At 42.9% G+C, this 19,188-nt stretch overlaps 1 protein-coding gene across 3 annotated transcripts in view; it reads left to right on the plus strand.

Annotated features, from left to right (window-relative positions):
• Positions 1-3,018: 3,018 nt before the first annotated feature.
• The window catches only part of CDK8 (cyclin dependent kinase 8), a 48,174-nt gene continuing 32,004 nt past the window's right edge, over positions 3,019-19,188 (plus strand). The window contains exons 1-3 of one of the 3 annotated variants that reach the window (XM_077341762.1): positions 3,019-3,041; positions 16,261-16,336; positions 18,620-18,730. In XM_077341762.1, the coding sequence (XP_077197877.1) occupies positions 16,313-16,336; positions 18,620-18,730 (135 nt within the window). In that variant the 5' untranslated portion in view covers positions 3,019-3,041; positions 16,261-16,312. Of the gene's footprint in view, positions 3,042-3,081; positions 3,602-16,260; positions 16,337-18,619; positions 18,731-19,188 lie in introns of those variants that run through there. The other 2 variants (XM_077341761.1, XM_077341760.1) reach the window with 2 other exon arrangements.

A 19,188-nucleotide genomic window follows, 5' to 3' on the forward strand; every position in this document is an offset into this window, starting at 1 on the left:
GCTCTCCTCCGTGGTAGAGAACCCCTGATTGGCCAAAGGTGGTCATGTGACAAGCTTGCCTTAAAGGAGAAGCCCCTAATTTCTCTCAACTTCTGTCGGTCTTGGATATTTTTCTGCCTTCTTCAATCCCCCTCCCCCTTCAAGAAAAGAAAGGATTTTTTCCTCCCTCCTCTGAATTCTTCGGTCCTCTCCCCCCCTTCAAGAAAACAAAGAAAGAGTCTCCATTTGCCTCCCCCCTTCTGAACTACCCTATCCACATGCAGAACAATTCCCTGTTTCAATGGGGAGGGGGGGGAGAGGAAGACTCGAGTTCAAATCGATCTGAATTCAACAGCATTGACAATGGAATAAACAAAGTAAGTGCAGACTCTGCTCTAGCAAAAAAACAAACAAAAGAAAAACTGGGAAAAATACCTGATCAATATTTTGGGGTATTATTACAGCCAGAATGTTTTTGCTGTCTTTTGGCTACCCATTATTTATTTATTTATTTATTTATTTATTTGGATTTTTATACCACCCATTCTTTACAGCTCTGGGCAGCCTGAAAAGTTGGACAGCCTGAAAAATCCTGAAAATACTCCACCAGATGACTGCAGTTGTTAAAGGGCTCTCTGTCCCTTAAAATGCCTTCAGAATAAGGTATCCACTTGAAGAAGGCATTTAAAGCAAGCCATTTAATTGTTGTCAGAGTTCACTTCTGCTGTTGTGGCTTGCAAAAGACATCTACATTTTAAAGGAACAATGTTCTCTTTAAAATTTAAATGCTTTACTCCTCGATTGGAAACAATGGAGAATCTTTGGGGGCTCACAGAATTGGACCTTCTGGTTAAATCTTTTTCAAACTTAGGGGGAGGGGGTTGTAACTAGGAGTTAAGGAGAGGCACCAGCAGGTATGCCTCAAGTTTGGTGCCTCTACCTCAAAGAACAGCCTCCCTGAGCCCCAGATACTCCCCAATTTAATTTCCATTATATTCTATAGTTACCATTGGCTAAATGGTTCCCGTAAGCTAATGTAGCCGGAAAAATTTGGCATTCCAGAATATTTACCAAATCTAAGCACTATACCAGTTTTGAGATTCAAGAATATCAGTACGTAATATTTTGTGGGTTATCTCTTTGGTTGTGCCCTAAAGCTTCATCATTTGAACACATTGTAAGTATGAGGCATTAAAAAGACTTTAGTATCACTTGCATGTGCCCCATGAATCATCCTTGTAAGGTACATGCTTTTGCCTCTGGGATTCTATCTGTATAATAACTTGGTAGTCTTTGGGCCCTAGAAACATCCACAGTAATATGAATACATGATGTTATTTATGAATAATAATAAGAGTTGGTTCTTATATACATAAGTTAAAAATATTAACGATATGTCAAAGTGTAATTTGCATACTCTGGCTTGTGGTACAACCACTGAGTTTTATTTGACCCAACTGTGGCATAATTGTATCCAGCAGGTTAATATTGAGACTAGGATGCACAGTGGTTTTTACATCTGAGTAAACATGTAGGATTGGGGAATAAACCAAATTCTTTCTTGTTAACAATTATATGGGTTCGTATTAGCAAAGGAACTTTAATAATATGCATTTTATTCTTGGATGCTCTCACAATTTGCTTCAACCTCTTTTTAAAAAGTCTCAGGCATATGAATTTTCACTCTGAAGACATATAATCATATATTCTCAGGTTACTCTCCACAGATGAAGTCCAGCCACATTGTTCTAAACTGTAACCCCAATCAGCCTACTCACTCTCAATCAGTGCCCTACTATGAAAGGCAGTTTTTTTTTTGCTTGTTTCCTTCTCTCCAGAGCCGTCTTCCATGCCTGCCCCCAGCCTCTCCCTGGATGGGTGAAGAACAATATCCAGAACAATATCAGGGTGTTCTTAAGATGTGTTATTGAAGGAAACATATTAATGAAACTTTTAGGGGCATGCAACGGGTTTGTTTTCTCCAGTAAGCATTGGATTTATTCTATCAGCCCTACGCACATTGAGAGAATCCACATCGGATCCTGTCCTCTTGCTCGTTTAGGGAATTGCTTGGAAGAGTCTAAAGAGGGCAGCAGATCTCAGGTAATCTGTTGCAGGAATGTCACAGACAACGTTCCTGTTCCAGAACGAAATAGTTAAGGTCTACACAGCACCCTCAGTTCTTACAAAGAGATTAAAAAAAAAGACTACTTTTTTAAACCCTTCGGGGAGGGCGGTATATAAATTAAATAAGTAAATAAACACAGGAATCAGTTCTAGAGGTGTATATTTAAGGGCATCACGAAGGGCAGATGCTAGCAAGAAATAATCTCCAAACTACAGCCCTCCGCCCCACTCCAGGGTTGGGAAGTTGATAAAGGCTCTTTTTCAATTTTTTTTTCGCGGAGGGGTGTTAACAAATTGTCAGCCTCCCGGGCGTGACACAAACTTTACCCATAATTTAAGTGCCCTAATTTGCTGACGTTTTTAAAGTGTGAAACCGACATCTAACGGTCAGGATTGAGAAAGTCTGCAAATCCTAGGCTCGGGATTAATGGGCTGGATGCAATTATGTCACAGTGGGGTCAAAGCAGACGTCTAGCCATTGCAGAGTCTCTGCTGTCCGGATAAAATGTTCCCCAATTCCTTAGCCCGCCTACGGCTCCTCCGGGTTCAGAGGGAAACCAGCAGGGCCGCTCTGACAGCTGCTGCCGCTACCGAACCTGGGTCGCTTCCGGCCCTGCCGCCCGTGTCGTCTTAGTCCTGACGGCAAACTTTCCATTCCCACGAGGCGCGAGCCCCTCGCTCCCTCCCTCTCCCTGTGAAAGTCTCCGAGTACAACTCGCAGAAAACACGCGCAGCCGTCCTGCGCCGAGCCGCCCTCTCCCCGTCCTGGACAGGCAGTGGCAGCACGGCGTGACTACAACTCCCAAGATGCACTCGATTCGTCAGGCTCCTCCTCCTCTTGACGTCTCGACTACGCTTCCCAGGCTTCCATCGGCCCAGAGGGGCGTGTGCGTGGGGTGACGCGGTGCATGGTGGGAGGCGCAGGCGAGGAGCCGGTAGGATTCCACGTGGTGCGCTCTCTCTCTCTGGCTCTCGATTCACTGAGGGCGATCCAGAGAAAGAGAGGGGGTGGGGGGAGGAGGAGGGTTTGTTTTTCCCTCTCTCGCGCTCGCTCTCTTTTGCGACGCTCCCCTTTTGCAGCAGCGCGGTCAGGCGCGGCTGCCGTATTCCGAGCCGCGAGATACCGGCTGTTGTGCGGCGGTTCGGCTTTTCGGCGAGGGGAGAAGGCTGAGGCGGCGGCGAGACGGCCAGGGCCTCCCCCGCCCCCCCACCCGCCGGTCCCCGCGCGCCGCAGCCGCCCTCCCCGCCTCCCCCCCTGGATGGTCCGCGCCGCGGCTGCGGGGCCTCGTCGTCGTCGACCTCCTCCGTGGTGCCCGCGGCGGGCGGGCGGGGGCTGGGCGGGGCGGGGGTCCGGGCTCTGAATGAAGATGGACTATGACTTCAAGGTGAAGCTGACCGGGGAGCGCGAGCGCGTGGAGGACCTCTTCGAGTACGAGGGCTGCAAGGTGGGCAGGGGCACCTACGGGCACGTCTACAAGGCCAAGAGGAAAGACGGGTGAGTGTGCTTGCGGGCAGCCGCCGCCGCCGCGCCTCCTCTCCCCGGGGGCTGCCCTCCTGGCCTGCCACGCTGTCTGCCTGGGGCCCGGCGGTGTGGCGCTCCGCGGGACCGGGGGGAAGTTAGGGGCCCGGCTGCAGCCCCTCCGCCGGAGCACGGTCGGGCCGCGGTTTCTGGGCTCGCCTGTCCAGGCTCGCTCCGTGCGGCTTCCCCAGGGAACGCGGCGGCTCTGGGTTGGTGGAATGAGGTGGCGCTAAGGAAAGCTCGTGCCGAAATGGATGTGGGCTGGTCTTTAAAACTGCTCACCGGTCTTCCTACTCACTCGGGTCTATCTAGGGTAAAGTGACCAGATTTTAACATTGGTAAAGCGGGACACCATTGACCGGGGGGGGGGGGTGTTCTTGATTAAAATTTTTGTCTATATGGAGCAACAAAAAGTTGCATAAAACGTAAAAATAGTATTGTAACATATATATATTTCTAATTTCAACATAAGTACAATTTGCCAGGTACCCTCAGATGTTCCTCCAAAAGTGAGACAATCTGGTCACCTTAATCTAGGGGTGTTTTGACCAGCATACTCCTTCACAGGGCAAGGTGTTGCTCCCTTTCTTCGTTCCGTAGCCAGGGGTGGCCAAACTGTGGCTCTCCCGATGTCCTGCAATTAACATAAGCTCCTGCCATGGCTGTTCTGTCAGGAGCTCATAGTAACTGTAGTCTTATAGGCATCTGGAGAGCCACTTTTTGGCTACTCTTGTCATAGGCATATTGCCTTTCAGTCTCCCATCCCCACTTTGTGAAGGTGTTGATCATCTTCTTTCTCGGTGTTTAGCTTCTCTTCCTTTAATCTACATGAGCTCATTTGTTTGGAAGCTTGAAAAGCTGGAACCTATGGGCTGTGTCAGATTAAAATTGCTCATCACACGTGCAAGCATGCGTGGGCAAAATTGACACTAAGTTTCCCATAATATTGAATAAAAAGTGGTAAGGAGTAACGGGTACTGAATGATTTTCAGTTATATGCCCTGTCTCTTCCTGCTTAACTTCTTACAGCTGTTTTGTCTGTGGCTTTTCCCTTAACAATATCTCCTGTCTCCTGTGTTTCCATTAATGCATTCTCTGTCTCATACCTGCCCTACTTAGTAACTGTGGTTTTATTCCTAGGATTTTTTTTAGCATTTCTCATTTTACATCCTACAACATCCTATTATAGTAGATCCTTCAAATGACCGTTGGAATGTCTCCAGCTGTAGCAATCCTCTTGTGTAACCTTTTGATAAGGAGAGCTTTCTAGGCTGAATTGATTGCTCTCCATGTTGCAGAACCACAGATTCTGTTCTTGCCCAGCTGCCCTGGATTTTCATGGTTTGTGCCATGATTTAGTAGTTTGTCATCATTTTATATTTTCTTGCTGTCTGCCTTTGTGAGAAATGTGCACCACTTGCCATCAGAGGTTTTGGTCAGTTTTCTCCTAAATATAGCCACCTGTTCCACGTTATGTGTGGTGATGAAGTGCCACTGGAAGAACTAACTCACTGTGTATCTCCAATGAAGTGTGCTCTAATCTATGAATGTTAGTGCTAGAATGAAAGCTCTTGGACTTTAAGGTGGCACAAGACTCGTGGATATTTTAGAGTGACCCGTCGGGATGAAAATGCTGTGTAACTTGCTTGGTGTGGGTGGATATGGTTAGAGGTGAAAGGAAATTGTCATTGCATGTGCTATCATGCTCACTGTCAACATGGACTTTAAGTTGTAAAAGGTTTGTACAAACCGACCCTATATGAGAAAATCTTACGCTGCAGAAACTGTAATCTAACTGCTCTCAAAATATTTGTTGGTTTTAAGGGCAACCCTGTGCTACAACGTGAGCAGTTTTAATCAGAAAAGCAAGAGTTGAGTTAAGGCTCTGTTAAATGATTACCAACCCCTCCCCCCCCAAAAAATAAACAAACTGTGAAGGAGTATATAAATGTATTTGAACCATTAAAGAATCATCTATATGTGCATTGCATGCCCAAGACCACTGTATGTTTAAAGGGATAGCTATTGGTAAAATAATGTTAAATATAGTTACAAACAGCATTTATGTCACAGTTGCTAGTATAAAACAGATAATTGTTTTCAATTTTAAACATATTTCCAGTAGCAGTTATAACGTTTTGCTCACTTCTGCTGGAGTGATACAATTTATTTAGATGAAAAAGGTCCCTGGACTTTGAGTTTTAGGATTACCTCCCTGTTTTTATTCATGTATCCTGTAGTATTTAACAGGTCAAACACTAGATAGTAAAGTTTTTGTTTGAATCTACAAAGAGAAAAACGCTCTTGATGGTGAGAAAAACGCAGAGGTGCATATTGGTCTCACTTGGAGCTCTATCCATTTTGAAGTGATTGTGCTGATAAGTGAGTGGTGTGATGTTTCCACAGCTGTATGGTTCTCAGGTTCTATTGTATCCCTTAACTTATATAAGTTCTTTAAAAATGTTTATCATGTGAACCAGCAAATGGCCTAATCCTGTGTGGTATTGGTTTCTATGTGGATAGTATATCCACTCAGTATTCTGAACTTAATTGCTGTTGACTTACCAAAAGGATATTTCTAAGAGCTAGGGTTTCATTGCTTGTGTATAAATACTGACTAGTCAGCCTTATTTTAGATCATTTTGGGCAGGGGTAGTCAAACTGTGGCCCTCCAGATGTCCATGGACTACAATTCCTATGAGCCCCTGCCAGCAAACCCCTGCAGGGGCTCATGGGAATTGTAGTCCATGGACATCTGAAGGGCCGCAGTTTGACTACCCCTGATTTTGGGTTTGCAACCTTTATTTTACTAGTTTTCTTAACCTTAAAACAGCCACGATACCGTGCACCTTACATTGTTTTAATTTCGCCATGCTCAAACAGGTGCACTGGTTACCAGTTTAATACTGGATCAGGCTTAAGGTTCTTGTAATCACCTTAAAGGCCATACGCACTCTGGGCCCTGAATCCCTGAGGAACCATCTCTCCACCTACACCCCCCAGAGAGTGCTTTGCTCCACAGATACCAACAAACTGGTAACCCCTGGCAACAGAGAAGCATGTCTGGCCTTGACCAGAGCCATGGCTTCTACAGTCCTGGCCTGCACTTCTTGGATCGAGATCAGAGCCCTGTTAGAGCTGGAATAATTTTACAGGGCCTGTAAGATGGAGCTCTTCTGCCATGCTTTTGGTCAAGACCAATGAAAATGAGTATCCAGCTTGCTGGGGGGGGGGTAAACGGTAATGACTGGGGAAGGCACTGTCAAACCACCCCGTATTGAGTTTGCCATGAAAATGCTAGAGGGCGTCACCCCAAGGGTCAGACATAACTCAGTGCTTGCACAGGGGATATCTTTACCTTTAATGAAAACAAAACTAAAGACCCAGGGGCCCCTCCTACCACCAGCCTGCACTCAGGGAGATTTGGAAAACACTCCAAAAGTCTGGTAAACTTCAGTTACCGCAGTTAATTGTTACACAGATGTCATTTCTCTATTTTCACTGTAAACAGCCCTGGGCTGAAAGGGAGGGCGGTATATAAATATAGAAGAAGAGGAAGAAGGTTGGTTCTTATATGCCGCTTTTCCCTACCTGAAGGAGGCTCAAAGCGGCTTACAGTCGCCTTCCCATTCCTCCTATAACAAATACATTAGATTTTTGAAAACATTAGCCATCAGTATAACACCCCTCCCCACCCCCAAATGCATTAAATCTTTGGCTTTTTGAAGTTTAGCATAGTGTCCTCTTAAGTATATATGCCAGCATAGCAAGTGGAGTGAAAGTAGGGCGGTCGTGCAATTCTTTGCTACTTCTCATTTGTAGGTCTTATGAAACATCTGCCATATTACTCATCTACCATATAAATTCAAAAGAAATTCCATCTAAACATCTGGAAGAAGTTCTTGACAGTTAGAGCGGCTTCTCAGTGGAACAGGTTTCCTCGAGAGGTGGTGGGTTCTCCATCTTTGGAAATTTTTAAACAGAGGCTAGATAGCGATCTGACAGAGAAGCTGATTCTATGAAGGCAAAGGGGTGGCAGGTTACAGTATTTATTTATTTATTTATTTATTTATTTATTTAGATTTATATACCGCCCTCCCCGAAGGCTCAGGGCGGTTTACATTAAAACTAGTCAACGATACATGAAACAGTCAGGGATGTGGGTGTCCTACATAGTGCAGGGGGTTGGTCTAGATGACCCATGAGGTCCCTTCCAACTCTATGATTCTTCAATGATATTAGTTATGTTGGGCTGCTTCCACATAGTCGACTTTGTCCTTCTTTGTCACTTTTCCGTTTCACTCTGTTATATGCCATTCATCTGTCGGTGTTTTGTTCCTGCCACAGTAGAGTGAGCTCAGTCCTGAGGTTGCTTGGAGTATTTCCACAATAGTGTGCTCCTGGCATGTTGGTACTGTACCTTCTGCATCAACATTTTGAATACATCTGATCTTCAGGAAGAGGATGAGCAATTGTTTGCCTTTACAGATCTGCAGTGAAATTCACCTGCTGTTCAATTACTTTCCTTGTTGACTTATGATTATGCCAAACAGTGAAACTCAAAGGTGGAAACATAGGTTACTGAAAATTGAAAACCGAGAATTAAATTTATCCAAAATCAATCAGAGGTGTGTGACTGTTTAACACCCTTTTTGTGAACCATTTACTCCTTTCAAATGATGCAATTAGATGTGCAAACTATCCAAAATACGTTTGCATGCGCTCACTGTAAACCGGGGGTAGAAAACCCTTGTAAACCAGGGGTAGAAAACCTCTGGCCATGTAGCTGTGTGTCTGATCATCTTATTTGGCACCTCCACCTGGGCAAGTACTATGGAAGACAATGATGGACATTATCTCCCTGACACTTGCAACCACCAGCCGGGTATTAAAGCTGCTGCTGTGAGTTGGCTTCTTCCCAGTCAGTCTGGCCAAGTGCAACTCACTTTTTCTCTGTGAGTTGGTATAGCAGTATCTTTGCAGGTGAATGCTGCAGGTTTTTTGGCTTTTGGACTTTAAAAAGTTGCTTGCCCCTATCATAAACCTGTAACGTAAAATAGCGATCCCCAACATGTGGGCTGCGGACCACATGTGGTCCTTCAACTAATTGGAGGTGGGCCCCGAAGGACGCCTTCTCCCCCCCCCAGCCCTTTACTTCATCCACCCCCCACCCTTTACAACACACTTCGGGTATCCTTGTCTCCCATCACTCCCAGATGGGACTATCTCGTTGCAGAGAAACAAGCTCAGAGTTCCCATTGATTTGTCATTGTCATGAGTTAAAATTTCTATGAAAATAAAATGTTCCTTATGTTCATTGTTGTGGCGTGTCTGTATCTTATTTTGAAGGGATGTTTAAACATTACCATAGTGATCAGGGAGCGTTAGGGCAGTGGTTGAGAGTAGAGGAGTAAACTACCCCCCCCCCCACCGGGCCTCAGTAAAAGGTGTTGAGTGGTCTCCGGTGATAAAAAGGTTGGGGACTACTGATGTAAAAGGTCATAGTATCATCTACTTGCCCTCCTGCCCTTTGCAGATCAAATGACTTGTGCAACATCTATGAAATTGATGTGATTTTGGATACTTTGTTAGAGCCCTGGTCCAGTTCAGATTGTCTGTGGTTTTGAATAGATATGATTTCATCTAATTGCAGAAATACTGCTGTTCTTCAAGCATACTGATATTTTGAATCATTTAATGGTACTGGAAAGTATATTTCCATTGCACCAAATATTGTTAGAACAAAATGAGAATGTCTGTGTTTGGCTCAGTGTAGATTATTTGCAAACTTATATGCAAACTAGGTGCAAACTTAAATGGACTCCGGGGAATGGTAGAGGACAGGAAGGCCTGGAGGATCATTGTCCATGGGGTCGCGATGGGTTGGACACGACTTCGCACATAACAACAATAACAAGATTATTTGCATGGCAGGCCACTCAAAGATGCTGTCTGCAATGTTTCAGCAGTTGTTTTTTCGACTGACTGTTGATATACAATACATCGGATTACTTTTGCAATGGTTGTCACACCATTAATATGTGAAACACATGTTAAGGTGCCTTGAAATTCCTTTTCTAGGAAAGGCATGTTCTACCCCCCTTTATTTCAACCGATCTTGTCTTGGGTCTGCTTTGTCTTACATATTATACAGGTGTTTGACTTGACATACTAGCCATTCTGAAAGCATATGGAAAAAGAGACTCTTGAGGTTTGTTGTGTCCGGACTTTTGACAAATGAACTGTAAAATAGCTTTTTAATGGGCTCATCTCATTACCTGTATTTCACAGAGCTGTCTCTAATGCCTCAAAGACAGTTGTTTTTCTGACAGGTGATAGCTTTGTAAACCAGAACCAGAACCCATGAAACTACTTCAATTTGAGTCAGACCCCTGGCCTGTCAAGGTCAGTACTGTCTATTCTGACTGACAATGGCTCTCCAGGTTCTCTGGAAGACGTTTTCCTATAATTATTCCATACTGCTTTATACTGGAGATATGAGGGATTGAACCTGAACTCTTCCGTGTGCAAAGCAAATGCTTGACTACTGAACCATGATCCCTTCTCAAGGGTCCTGTGCACTTACACCAGTCGGGCTATAAATGTAGATGGACATTTTCCAGTGAGTATCACTTCTATCCAGGATACAAAGTTTAATCGTGAAGGTTTTAATCATTGCTGGACTACCCAGTTGGTCATTGGTTCTACCATTCATATGTCTAGGTTGCCTTGACTACCTCTAAGTAATGTGAGGCAGTGGTGGAGACCAAGGAAAAACGTCTTCCCTGAACAAAGTAAACTCTGACTTGGGTTTGTTAATTAAAACTAGTTTGCTTCAACATAGTGTCTCGGGTGTATTCATTTAGTGCCCCTGAAACCCTCAGATCGCTATAGCACTGTGTCTTGATCTTCTTGTTGTCACATTAACCTAACTCATTAATTGCTTCATTGATAAGGCTAAGATTATTTTTAAAACTCTGCTGAAAATTTGTGCAAAAACAGTATGTGACACGAATTTGAGTTTGGTACTGAAATCTATAATTGTTTAGGTTAATTGAATTCCAAGGTTAGAAATGCCATGTGTACGCCAGTGTACTGTAATTTATGCCAGTCCGTCTTAGAACAGCTGAGCCCATCCATATATCTTAGCAGAAAGACTCATGGGGGGGTGGGGGGTTCTTCCATTATAGGGAGAATTCGTATTTGCTTCTTCACTGTAATCTGACTAATCCAGTTGGAGAATCTTCAATCTTTGTGAGGTTCATTAGTGTTAGTTACTCCCAATGGTATTCTATGTGGCTTGTATGAAAGTGCAGCTTTTTAATCTGATGGTATACACTGCCAGTAGAACAACCCACTTTAAGGTTAGTGAGGATGTGTGTAACCTGTGCCTCTTGGCTAGTTGGAATGTGATCTTGTTGAAAGCAGTATCATTACAAACGGTATCATTACATGGTTCGGTGGTTGGACTTGGATTGGAAGACACGGGTTCGCATCTTCACCTGGCTATGCAGGCCACTGGGTGACCTTGGAGTCAAAAAGGAGAAAGGAATCAGCAAAAAATCCCTCTACTATAAGTGGAAATTTAGCATGGGCTGCGTACTGCCTTTTGGAACTGTCCATAGAGTTTATTTTCCTGGGCTCCAAGATCACTGCAGATGGGGACTGCAGCAAAGAAATTAAAAGACGCTTGCTCCTGGGGAGGAAAGCTATGGCAAATCTAGACAGCATCCTAAAAAGCAGAGACATCGCCCTGCCAACAAAAGTGCATTTAGTCAAGGCTATGGTATTCCCAGTTGCAATGTATGGCTATGAAAGTTGGCCCATAAGGAAGGCCGAGCGTCAAAGAATTGAGGTTTTTTGAACTCTGGTGCTGGAGAAGACTCTTGCGAGTCCCTTGGACTGCAAGGCAAACAAACCGGTCAGTCCTAGAGGAGATCATCCCTGACTGCTCCTTAGAACGCCAGATCCTGAAGATGAAACTCAAATACTTTGGCCACCTCATGAGAAGGAAGGACTCCTTGGAGAAGAGCCTAATGCTGGGAGCGATTGAGGGCAAAAGAAGAAGGGGACGACAGAGAATGAGGTGGCTGGATGGAGTGACTGAAGCAGTAGGTACAAACTTAAATGGACTCCAGGGAACCCGTTGCCCACTCTTAGTATTGTGAAGATAACATAGAAGAGAATGATGTAAGCCTCTTTGGGTCCTCATTGGGCAGAAAGTCAGGCTGTAAATGAAATAAATAAAATAGTTATGTGGCTTCACTGTGTTACAGGGTTGTTCCAGGGACCAGTGCTGAGAAAACTAATGTTCTTCTATATGGAAGATTTATTAGAGTTCCTCAAGGTTCTGTCTTATCTCCCATGCTAAGCGATTTCTTAACATGAAAACAATAGGTGAGGTTGTTCGAATCAGTACATGAGGAAAAATAAATGCTTAGAAATGCAAGGTATTCTCAAATTGTAAGCAACCATCTCCTCTGGTGATGAAAAGTTCATCAAATTTGTAGTCCCAGCTCATGAGAGTTCCAATAGGTTTCTCTATGCTAAACAAGGAGTTTATTGTAACATTAGCCAACAGTTCCGTTGTGCTAAACAAACAGTCTACTGTAATGTTAGCCAACAATATCTGTGTAGATGTAAAAATGTAAGCTGGGCTAAAAATCACTGAACATGCAATAGCAAGAAGCTTTCCTCAATAATCACTGGCACGGTTAAAGCTAGCATGCAGTTTATATGGACTAGCCTTATATTTTATGCTATCTTCAGTCTTCTGTTGTATACACCAAAAAGTTTCAGTGCTAAGCAACTATCTCTGTGTATATTTAGTATCTGTCCCGTTCTAAAATATTCATTAAATTACACTGCAATCCTAGGAGTACACATAGGCACGAGCCCCATTGAATGGGCCTGAATGGGGATATTATGTCCCCTTGAGTAGCTAAAGGGATACAGTTGATAATGTAGTTGAAGCAAAATCCTTTCAGCATTAAATTCCAAGAGCTTCTGTTATTGTTGCTGAAGCTATTTGGTTTAACAGTGGCATCCTTGTCAGAAAATCTCAGTTAAAGGCAATTGGTTGTGACCTTCTTGGGCTAAATATGTTGAACCTTTTGGAGTGCTGGATCAATAGGCACTGACTTGGGCTGAAGAGTGACTATAACAGGTTATCTTCATATTATTACTAGCTTCAAAGCCCGTTCATAAGAACGGGCTTTGAAAGGGTCCTCCCCGTGAGCCTCCTGGCTGCTTTCCAGGCCGCCAGGAAGTGCTGAGGGCGGGGGGTGGGGGGTGGAGCACTTCCCGGGGCCTGGAGAGGCCAGACTGGTCATCCCCCAAGGTTGTTTCACAATTATTAAGAGGCACCGAATGGATAAGATAGTAAATGATTCGAAATATATGACTATACTACTTAACTGTCCAATGGAAGAGGCAAGAAACCCTCCCTCCCCTTTCTTTTATTATCTAGTCACAGCTGACCCATGACAACCCCAGAGGGTTTGCAAGGGAAGAGGCGTTCAGAGGTGGCTTGCTGTTGCCTGCCTCTGCATAGCAACCCTGGTCTCCCATTCAAGGACTAGGGAGGGCTGACTCAGCTTAGCTTCCAAGGTCTGACAAGATTGGGCTTGCCTGGGCTATCTGGGTTCGAGCCATTTTGAACTTTTAGTCAGTGATTAAAGTTTCATGGGTTTTTAAAAACAAAATCAAGTTTTTATGCAATGGGATTTTGCATTTCTGAATAAAGATGCTTACTGTGGTTCTTAACAGACGGCTTTTGTTCTCTCAGACATTCAAATGCATGCCTTGTGGAGTTATGCTATTTCGAATTGGGTTTCTTGAGAGCGTTTTAAAACCACAGGTGCTTGCTTCATCTGAACGCTGGTGTAGAGGAAGTTGTCCTTTGGAAAGATAGCATGATGGTAGGTGCAAGATGTAACACGTTCTTTGACCACATCCTGAGAACAGCTTTTAGTGTTATCTTTGATCGCTCTTTTATAAGATGAAGGTTTCAATGGTTCAGATACCAGATAAGGTAGGCATGGATTTTGCAATCAAGACTAATGTAACTTTCTAAGAATTATGCTAGTATACTGCAAGAAGATAATACACTCTTGATATCCTTCCCTAAGTCCTTCCATTGGCATATTTCTCATTGACTACAGTCTCTTATAACACTTAAACATTTTGAGCCAGAATCAAGATTCCCTGTGAGCTGAGATGGCATCTGCCTTCTGAGATCTGACTTCTTTTCTCGAGAGGACCTAAGGGCAGGTTGGTCAGGCCAGTGGTCCATCCAGTTGAGCATTGCATTGTGCACAGTGGCGAACAAAGCTGTGCAGGGTTTTTTTTTCTCTCTGTATTTTTCACTTCAAGTATATTGGACCTGAAAAAAAAAATCAGGATTCCTGGGGGGGAAAAAAAAGCAGATTTCAATGTAGGTAGAGTATTTAGATCCAGGATATTTGGAAATTATGATTCTTTTCAAGCTCAGTAGACCTGAATCGGAGGGGGAAAGCAGCAGCAAAGCTACAGTATGCAGCTGAGAGACAGTGGCTCAACTTTGGGGCTCTTTCTGTGCTCGGTGGGAGTCATCCAAGCTCAGTTCGTTTCCTGCCTTGCCTAGGGAGGCAGCTAGTCAGGCAGCGGGCAGCCCTTCTTTATATTCAAACCTATTTCTTGTGTACTTCTATTGTAATCTGAATTCTATCTAAGATTTTTATAGCTGCCGGAATAGCTATTCATATAGTTGTTCGGGGCAGCTGGGGTGAAGAGCAAGGAGAGACAAGCTGGTAGAGGCACCCTCTCCAAACAAGAGCAAGCAGCCATTACAAGCCTCTGGTGGGCAGCTGGCAATCCAGGCACAAAGAGCCGCAATTCAAAGGCGTTCTACTTTCGGAGACAGATTTGGAAGCCCCGATGACTGGGAGAGAGATGACAAAGTCAGCGGGCACATCCCCTGGATCGTCCCTTACCCAACTGATAAGCAGGCTTCCCAATCGGTGGTGAAACAGTGCAGGAGAGGAAGATGGCAGCAACTTTGAAGACTCAGGAATTTTTGAGGGTTAATATTGACTGTGACTTATGGAGGTCTTAGTGCTTTTGGGGAAAAATGCAGGTACTAATCATATGTGACCTATATATATATAGGTTCATTGTCCATGGAGTCGTGATGGGTCGGGCACGACTTCGCACCTAACAACAACACATACTAGATAATTTTTTTTTCATACAACTGCTGCAGCAAGACTTTTAGTGACATCAAGATGGAAACAGCAAGACCTGCCTGTAGTCAATATATGATTGGCTAAGATCAGAGAACTTGCTACAATGGCTAAATTGACAAATTTAGTGAATTGAAGACCTCCAAGAGAGTTTTATGATCACTGGAAGTAGTACCTTGAATATCTGAACAAGTAGCTACTTCGATGTATTACATAATTGTTGGGGAGAGAGATAAAATGTAACCTATATTTTCTATTCTATTCTTTAAACTGTAATAACAAATTTTCTTTTAAAAAAAGGAACAGTTCTACACCTTATTCAGGAAGGTATTTCAGACCCTTGAGCCAACTGCAGTAAAGGCTTTCCTCTTTATAGCTAACTGATCTTCTTTACCTGTTCAAGGAGGGCCTGAGTTGCTGAATGTAGGTATGGGGGAAAATGTCCTGTATCTTTAATAGATGCTTCATGCGTGGCTTTGGATGGGAATAAATAACCTCACCTGGTAATAGAGATTTAATGGACTGTTTTCATTAAACCTCTATTACTGCTAGTTTCTACCTGTCTCAAAGACCAACCAATAAGAGCTGACAGAATGTTGAGAGAGGAACACTTGAAAATGAGCTGTCGAAAATTATGGGGATTATTTAGTAGTAGAGAAGCTGACAGTTTAAGGGATAGGTGAAAAGGGTTTTTCTGACTCAGGAGAACTATATAAAAATCTGTTTGGAGCAGACTGGAAATAGTAAATTTGTAACTATAAAGGATCTCAGGTGTAGGTATAGGGTCTCAGTACAATGGATGTGAAATGTTTCTTGGACTTTCCTAGTATTTCGTTCTTATAAATAACATTTTTTTGTTTTGATGAAAGAAGCACACACTCATGAAATTTAACTCATGCAATCTTGATCTACATACATGTAGGATACCCTGATTATTAAAGAGGGCTGGGCTACCAGTGTCTGGGAGTGAGAAAGAGGACCTGAGGTGTGGGATGTTCATGACTCTCTGTAGATTTCAAGAGATAAGAAGGGTAGGGAGTGTGATGTCTTCACCTACTTATAACTCATAACTTGAATAAGAGAGGATGTATAAGTTGGCATTCTAAGTGAGTGGAGGAGGAGTGTCCCAGGCCATTATTTGAAGGAACAAAGCCTTTTTCTTCAGGCCAGTTTGCATCTTCACTAAAGGCAACTTTGCATTCTGTATGACAGTGAGGAAAAATAGATTCAATATGGTTGTCTGGGCTGCCATCTCAGTCCAAAGAAAGATTGTCAAGGCCTTCCTGCTTGTCATTCCTCTCCATTCCAGATATTTTCCTGATGTGGGGGGAGAAGGAGAAATCTCAGCCATGCTCATAATGCTTCCTTTTATTTTACAATACTCTTCTTGAAGCTTGTTTTCTTCTTTCACAGGAAAGACGATAAAGATTATGCTCTAAAGCAAATAGAAGGTACTGGAATTTCTATGTCTGCTTGCAGAGAAATAGCAGTAAGTAATGATAATCTTAAGTGAGTCTTTTTGGAAGTAAATACAACTTAATTTATGGCTTCCTATAATGCTTTCCAAATGTGAGACAAGCTATGCATTCTGCATGTCGCAACATGTGTGCATATACAGGCATTTTACTCCTGGCCAGGGGAGATGCCTCTGTGTATGAGATCTGGACCAAATTGTAATGGTATCCCACTGGTTCTAAGGTATGACGCATGTCATCTGCTGAACAAAGTTTGAGTCTGGTGGCACCTTTAAGGCCAACAAAGTTTTATTCAAAGTGCATGCTTTCATGTGCACACATACTTCCTCAGACACAGAGATGCTTACGCCTTGAAAAGAACTTTGTTGGCCTTAAAGGTGCCAGTGAATTCAAACATTGTTCTGCTTCAGCAGAACACACCTACATCTCATCTTCTGTTTATGTTCTAATGCATGCATATATCTGTTTAGCTTATATATTTTGATATGTGTGTCTGTGTCACCTTGACCTGAATGACCCAGGCTATCCTGATCTTGTCAGATCGTGGATGCTAAGCAGTGTTGGGCCTGGTCAGTACTCGATTGGGAGGTGATCAACAAATACCAGTGTTGCTACACAGAGGCAGGCAATGCAAATCACTTCTAAGTGTCTCTTGCCTTGAAAACCCTAGGAGGTCACTATAAGTCAGCTGTGAGTTGACAGCAAAAAACGTCTAGGGCAAAACAGTGAAATATTTACACTTTCTGTGTAAATGTACTCAAAAGGTCCTAACCTATCTGCACTGGGAAAGCAGTTACAATAAACTGAATGTGCTGGGAGGAGCCACAACAAGCTACACCTGTCAATTTCTGTACCCTAAAAGTTACTTTCAAAATTGCTGTTGTTGCTTGCCATTCAGTCGTGTACAACTTTTGGTGATCCCATGACAAGCTGTTGCCATGATCCCCGATCCCACATTGCCTCCCTCAGCTGTTCAGTGTTTTGGCCAATGTCCCTTGTGATCGCATCCAACCACCGTACCCTTTGTCGTGGTATATCCAGAATTCAGGAAGATGTTTTCACAGTTGAGTCATATTTCCTGAGATCATTCCCTGTAGCATTTTAAATCAGTGGATTTCTTAGTCAGCTGACTAGAGCATATTAAATGTAAACAAAACTTTTGCTATGCATGTTTTTAACGGAACATTTTATTTTGAGTGAAAAGCATAAGGGTATGCTTCCAGATAACTTCATAAGGTTTATGGTTAAGCTGTGTTTACTATCTGTGTAAAATTATTTGAATTTTTGCAAATAGTAATTGCATACTACTTCAACACTTTGGTAAAATACGTATATTTTACAATGTGAATATGAATAATAGGACGTGGAATAACTTTACAAGGATGTGTGTCTGTAAACACAGGCTTCAAAAAACTTCCAAAGAAATTAAGACCTATTTTGTGAAACTCCCAAGTCGACTACACAGAATTTAGTAAACAGAAACTAATAAAGACATTGATGCTCCTTTTATGAAACTCTTAAAATAATGTATTTTAAACAGATTTCTGGAATGCATTTTCCATGACTTTTCAGCGGTAAGGCAATCTGTACTGATCTGTATTGGCCTAATGTCATACTGTCTCCAATTTCTGGACTTCCTTATAGGAAAAAAGAATCAGCATTTCTAATGTGGAGAGGAGCGATGAAGTTTTAGAAAACCATACCACTGCCATGTGTTCTAGAATAGGGCCTTAGAGTGTTGGAATAGAATCTGGCAGATCCAGGCTCATGTTCCTACTCTGCTATGGAAAAGCATGCTTGGTGGCCTTGGGCAAGCACTCTCAGGCTAAACTACAATACTGGGGTGTTGTGGAAATAAAATGGAAGAAGATAAGTGTCTTTCTGTCTCCAATTGGGGGAAAGCAAAGTATAAATATTAAGATAAATGTTTGAAGTGTCTCAATCTTAGTACAAAGAAGAGTTCAGGAAAACGAACTCCTTTGGATTTCTTGCGTAAGAAGCACCATTTTCCTGATATATAAACTTAATATGGTTTAATTATAAGCATTTAAACTTAAATAGTACTATCTGTGTCCTAAGGGAAATTCAGTTGCCCTAGTTATGGTCTAGTTTACATCTATAAGGAATTCCTTAATTAAAATGAAACCCGTGCGGCTTTTGTTTGTGGATTTAAAAGCTTCAAAGATTAATTCTGCCAAACATGCTTATTCATAAGGCTCTAAATTATACAAAAAATTGTCAGTTCTCATCTCTGGCTTGTATGGACACCTTTCTAATGGGTAGCGTTTGTTTTGCAGCTGCTGCGGGAACTCAAGCATCCAAACGTTATTTCTCTGCAGAAGGTGTTTCTGTCCCATGCTGACAGAAAAGTGTGGCTTCTCTTTGATTATGCAGAACATGACCTCTGGGTAAGAAAAGTCTGTAGGTAATTGGGTAAATTGTTCAACAGATGAAACTTGGACTGCAACGAAGTGTTTGTCCCTGAAGCACACTGCAATGAAAGGAAGTGACTAAGGAAGGACTTTGCAAATGCATTTTTGTCCTTGATCTGTGGCATCTGATGTTCTCCAGATATGGCACATGAATGTGCAGAGCTGCCCTTGGCCCCAATGATAAATTGAGCATATTGATGAATATAAGAGAATGTAAAGTTAGAAATTAATCTTCTCTGCAGAAGCTAGTCTTTTACTGAGAAGTAGAAACTAGTAAAAAAAAATTGCTTGGTGAAGTGAGTGAGTTATGATAGAGGTCTGTCCTCTTTCCTTAAGCAACTGACTTACACATCATATTGCCCCAGGTGAGCCAGCTTGGTGTATTGGTTAGGAGTGTGGACTTCTAATCTGGCAAGCTGGGTTTGATTCCCCGC

This window comes from Paroedura picta, chromosome 6, assembly GCF_049243985.1.
Source record: "Paroedura picta isolate Pp20150507F chromosome 6, Ppicta_v3.0, whole genome shotgun sequence".
NCBI lineage: Eukaryota > Metazoa > Chordata > Lepidosauria > Squamata > Gekkonidae > Paroedura > Paroedura picta.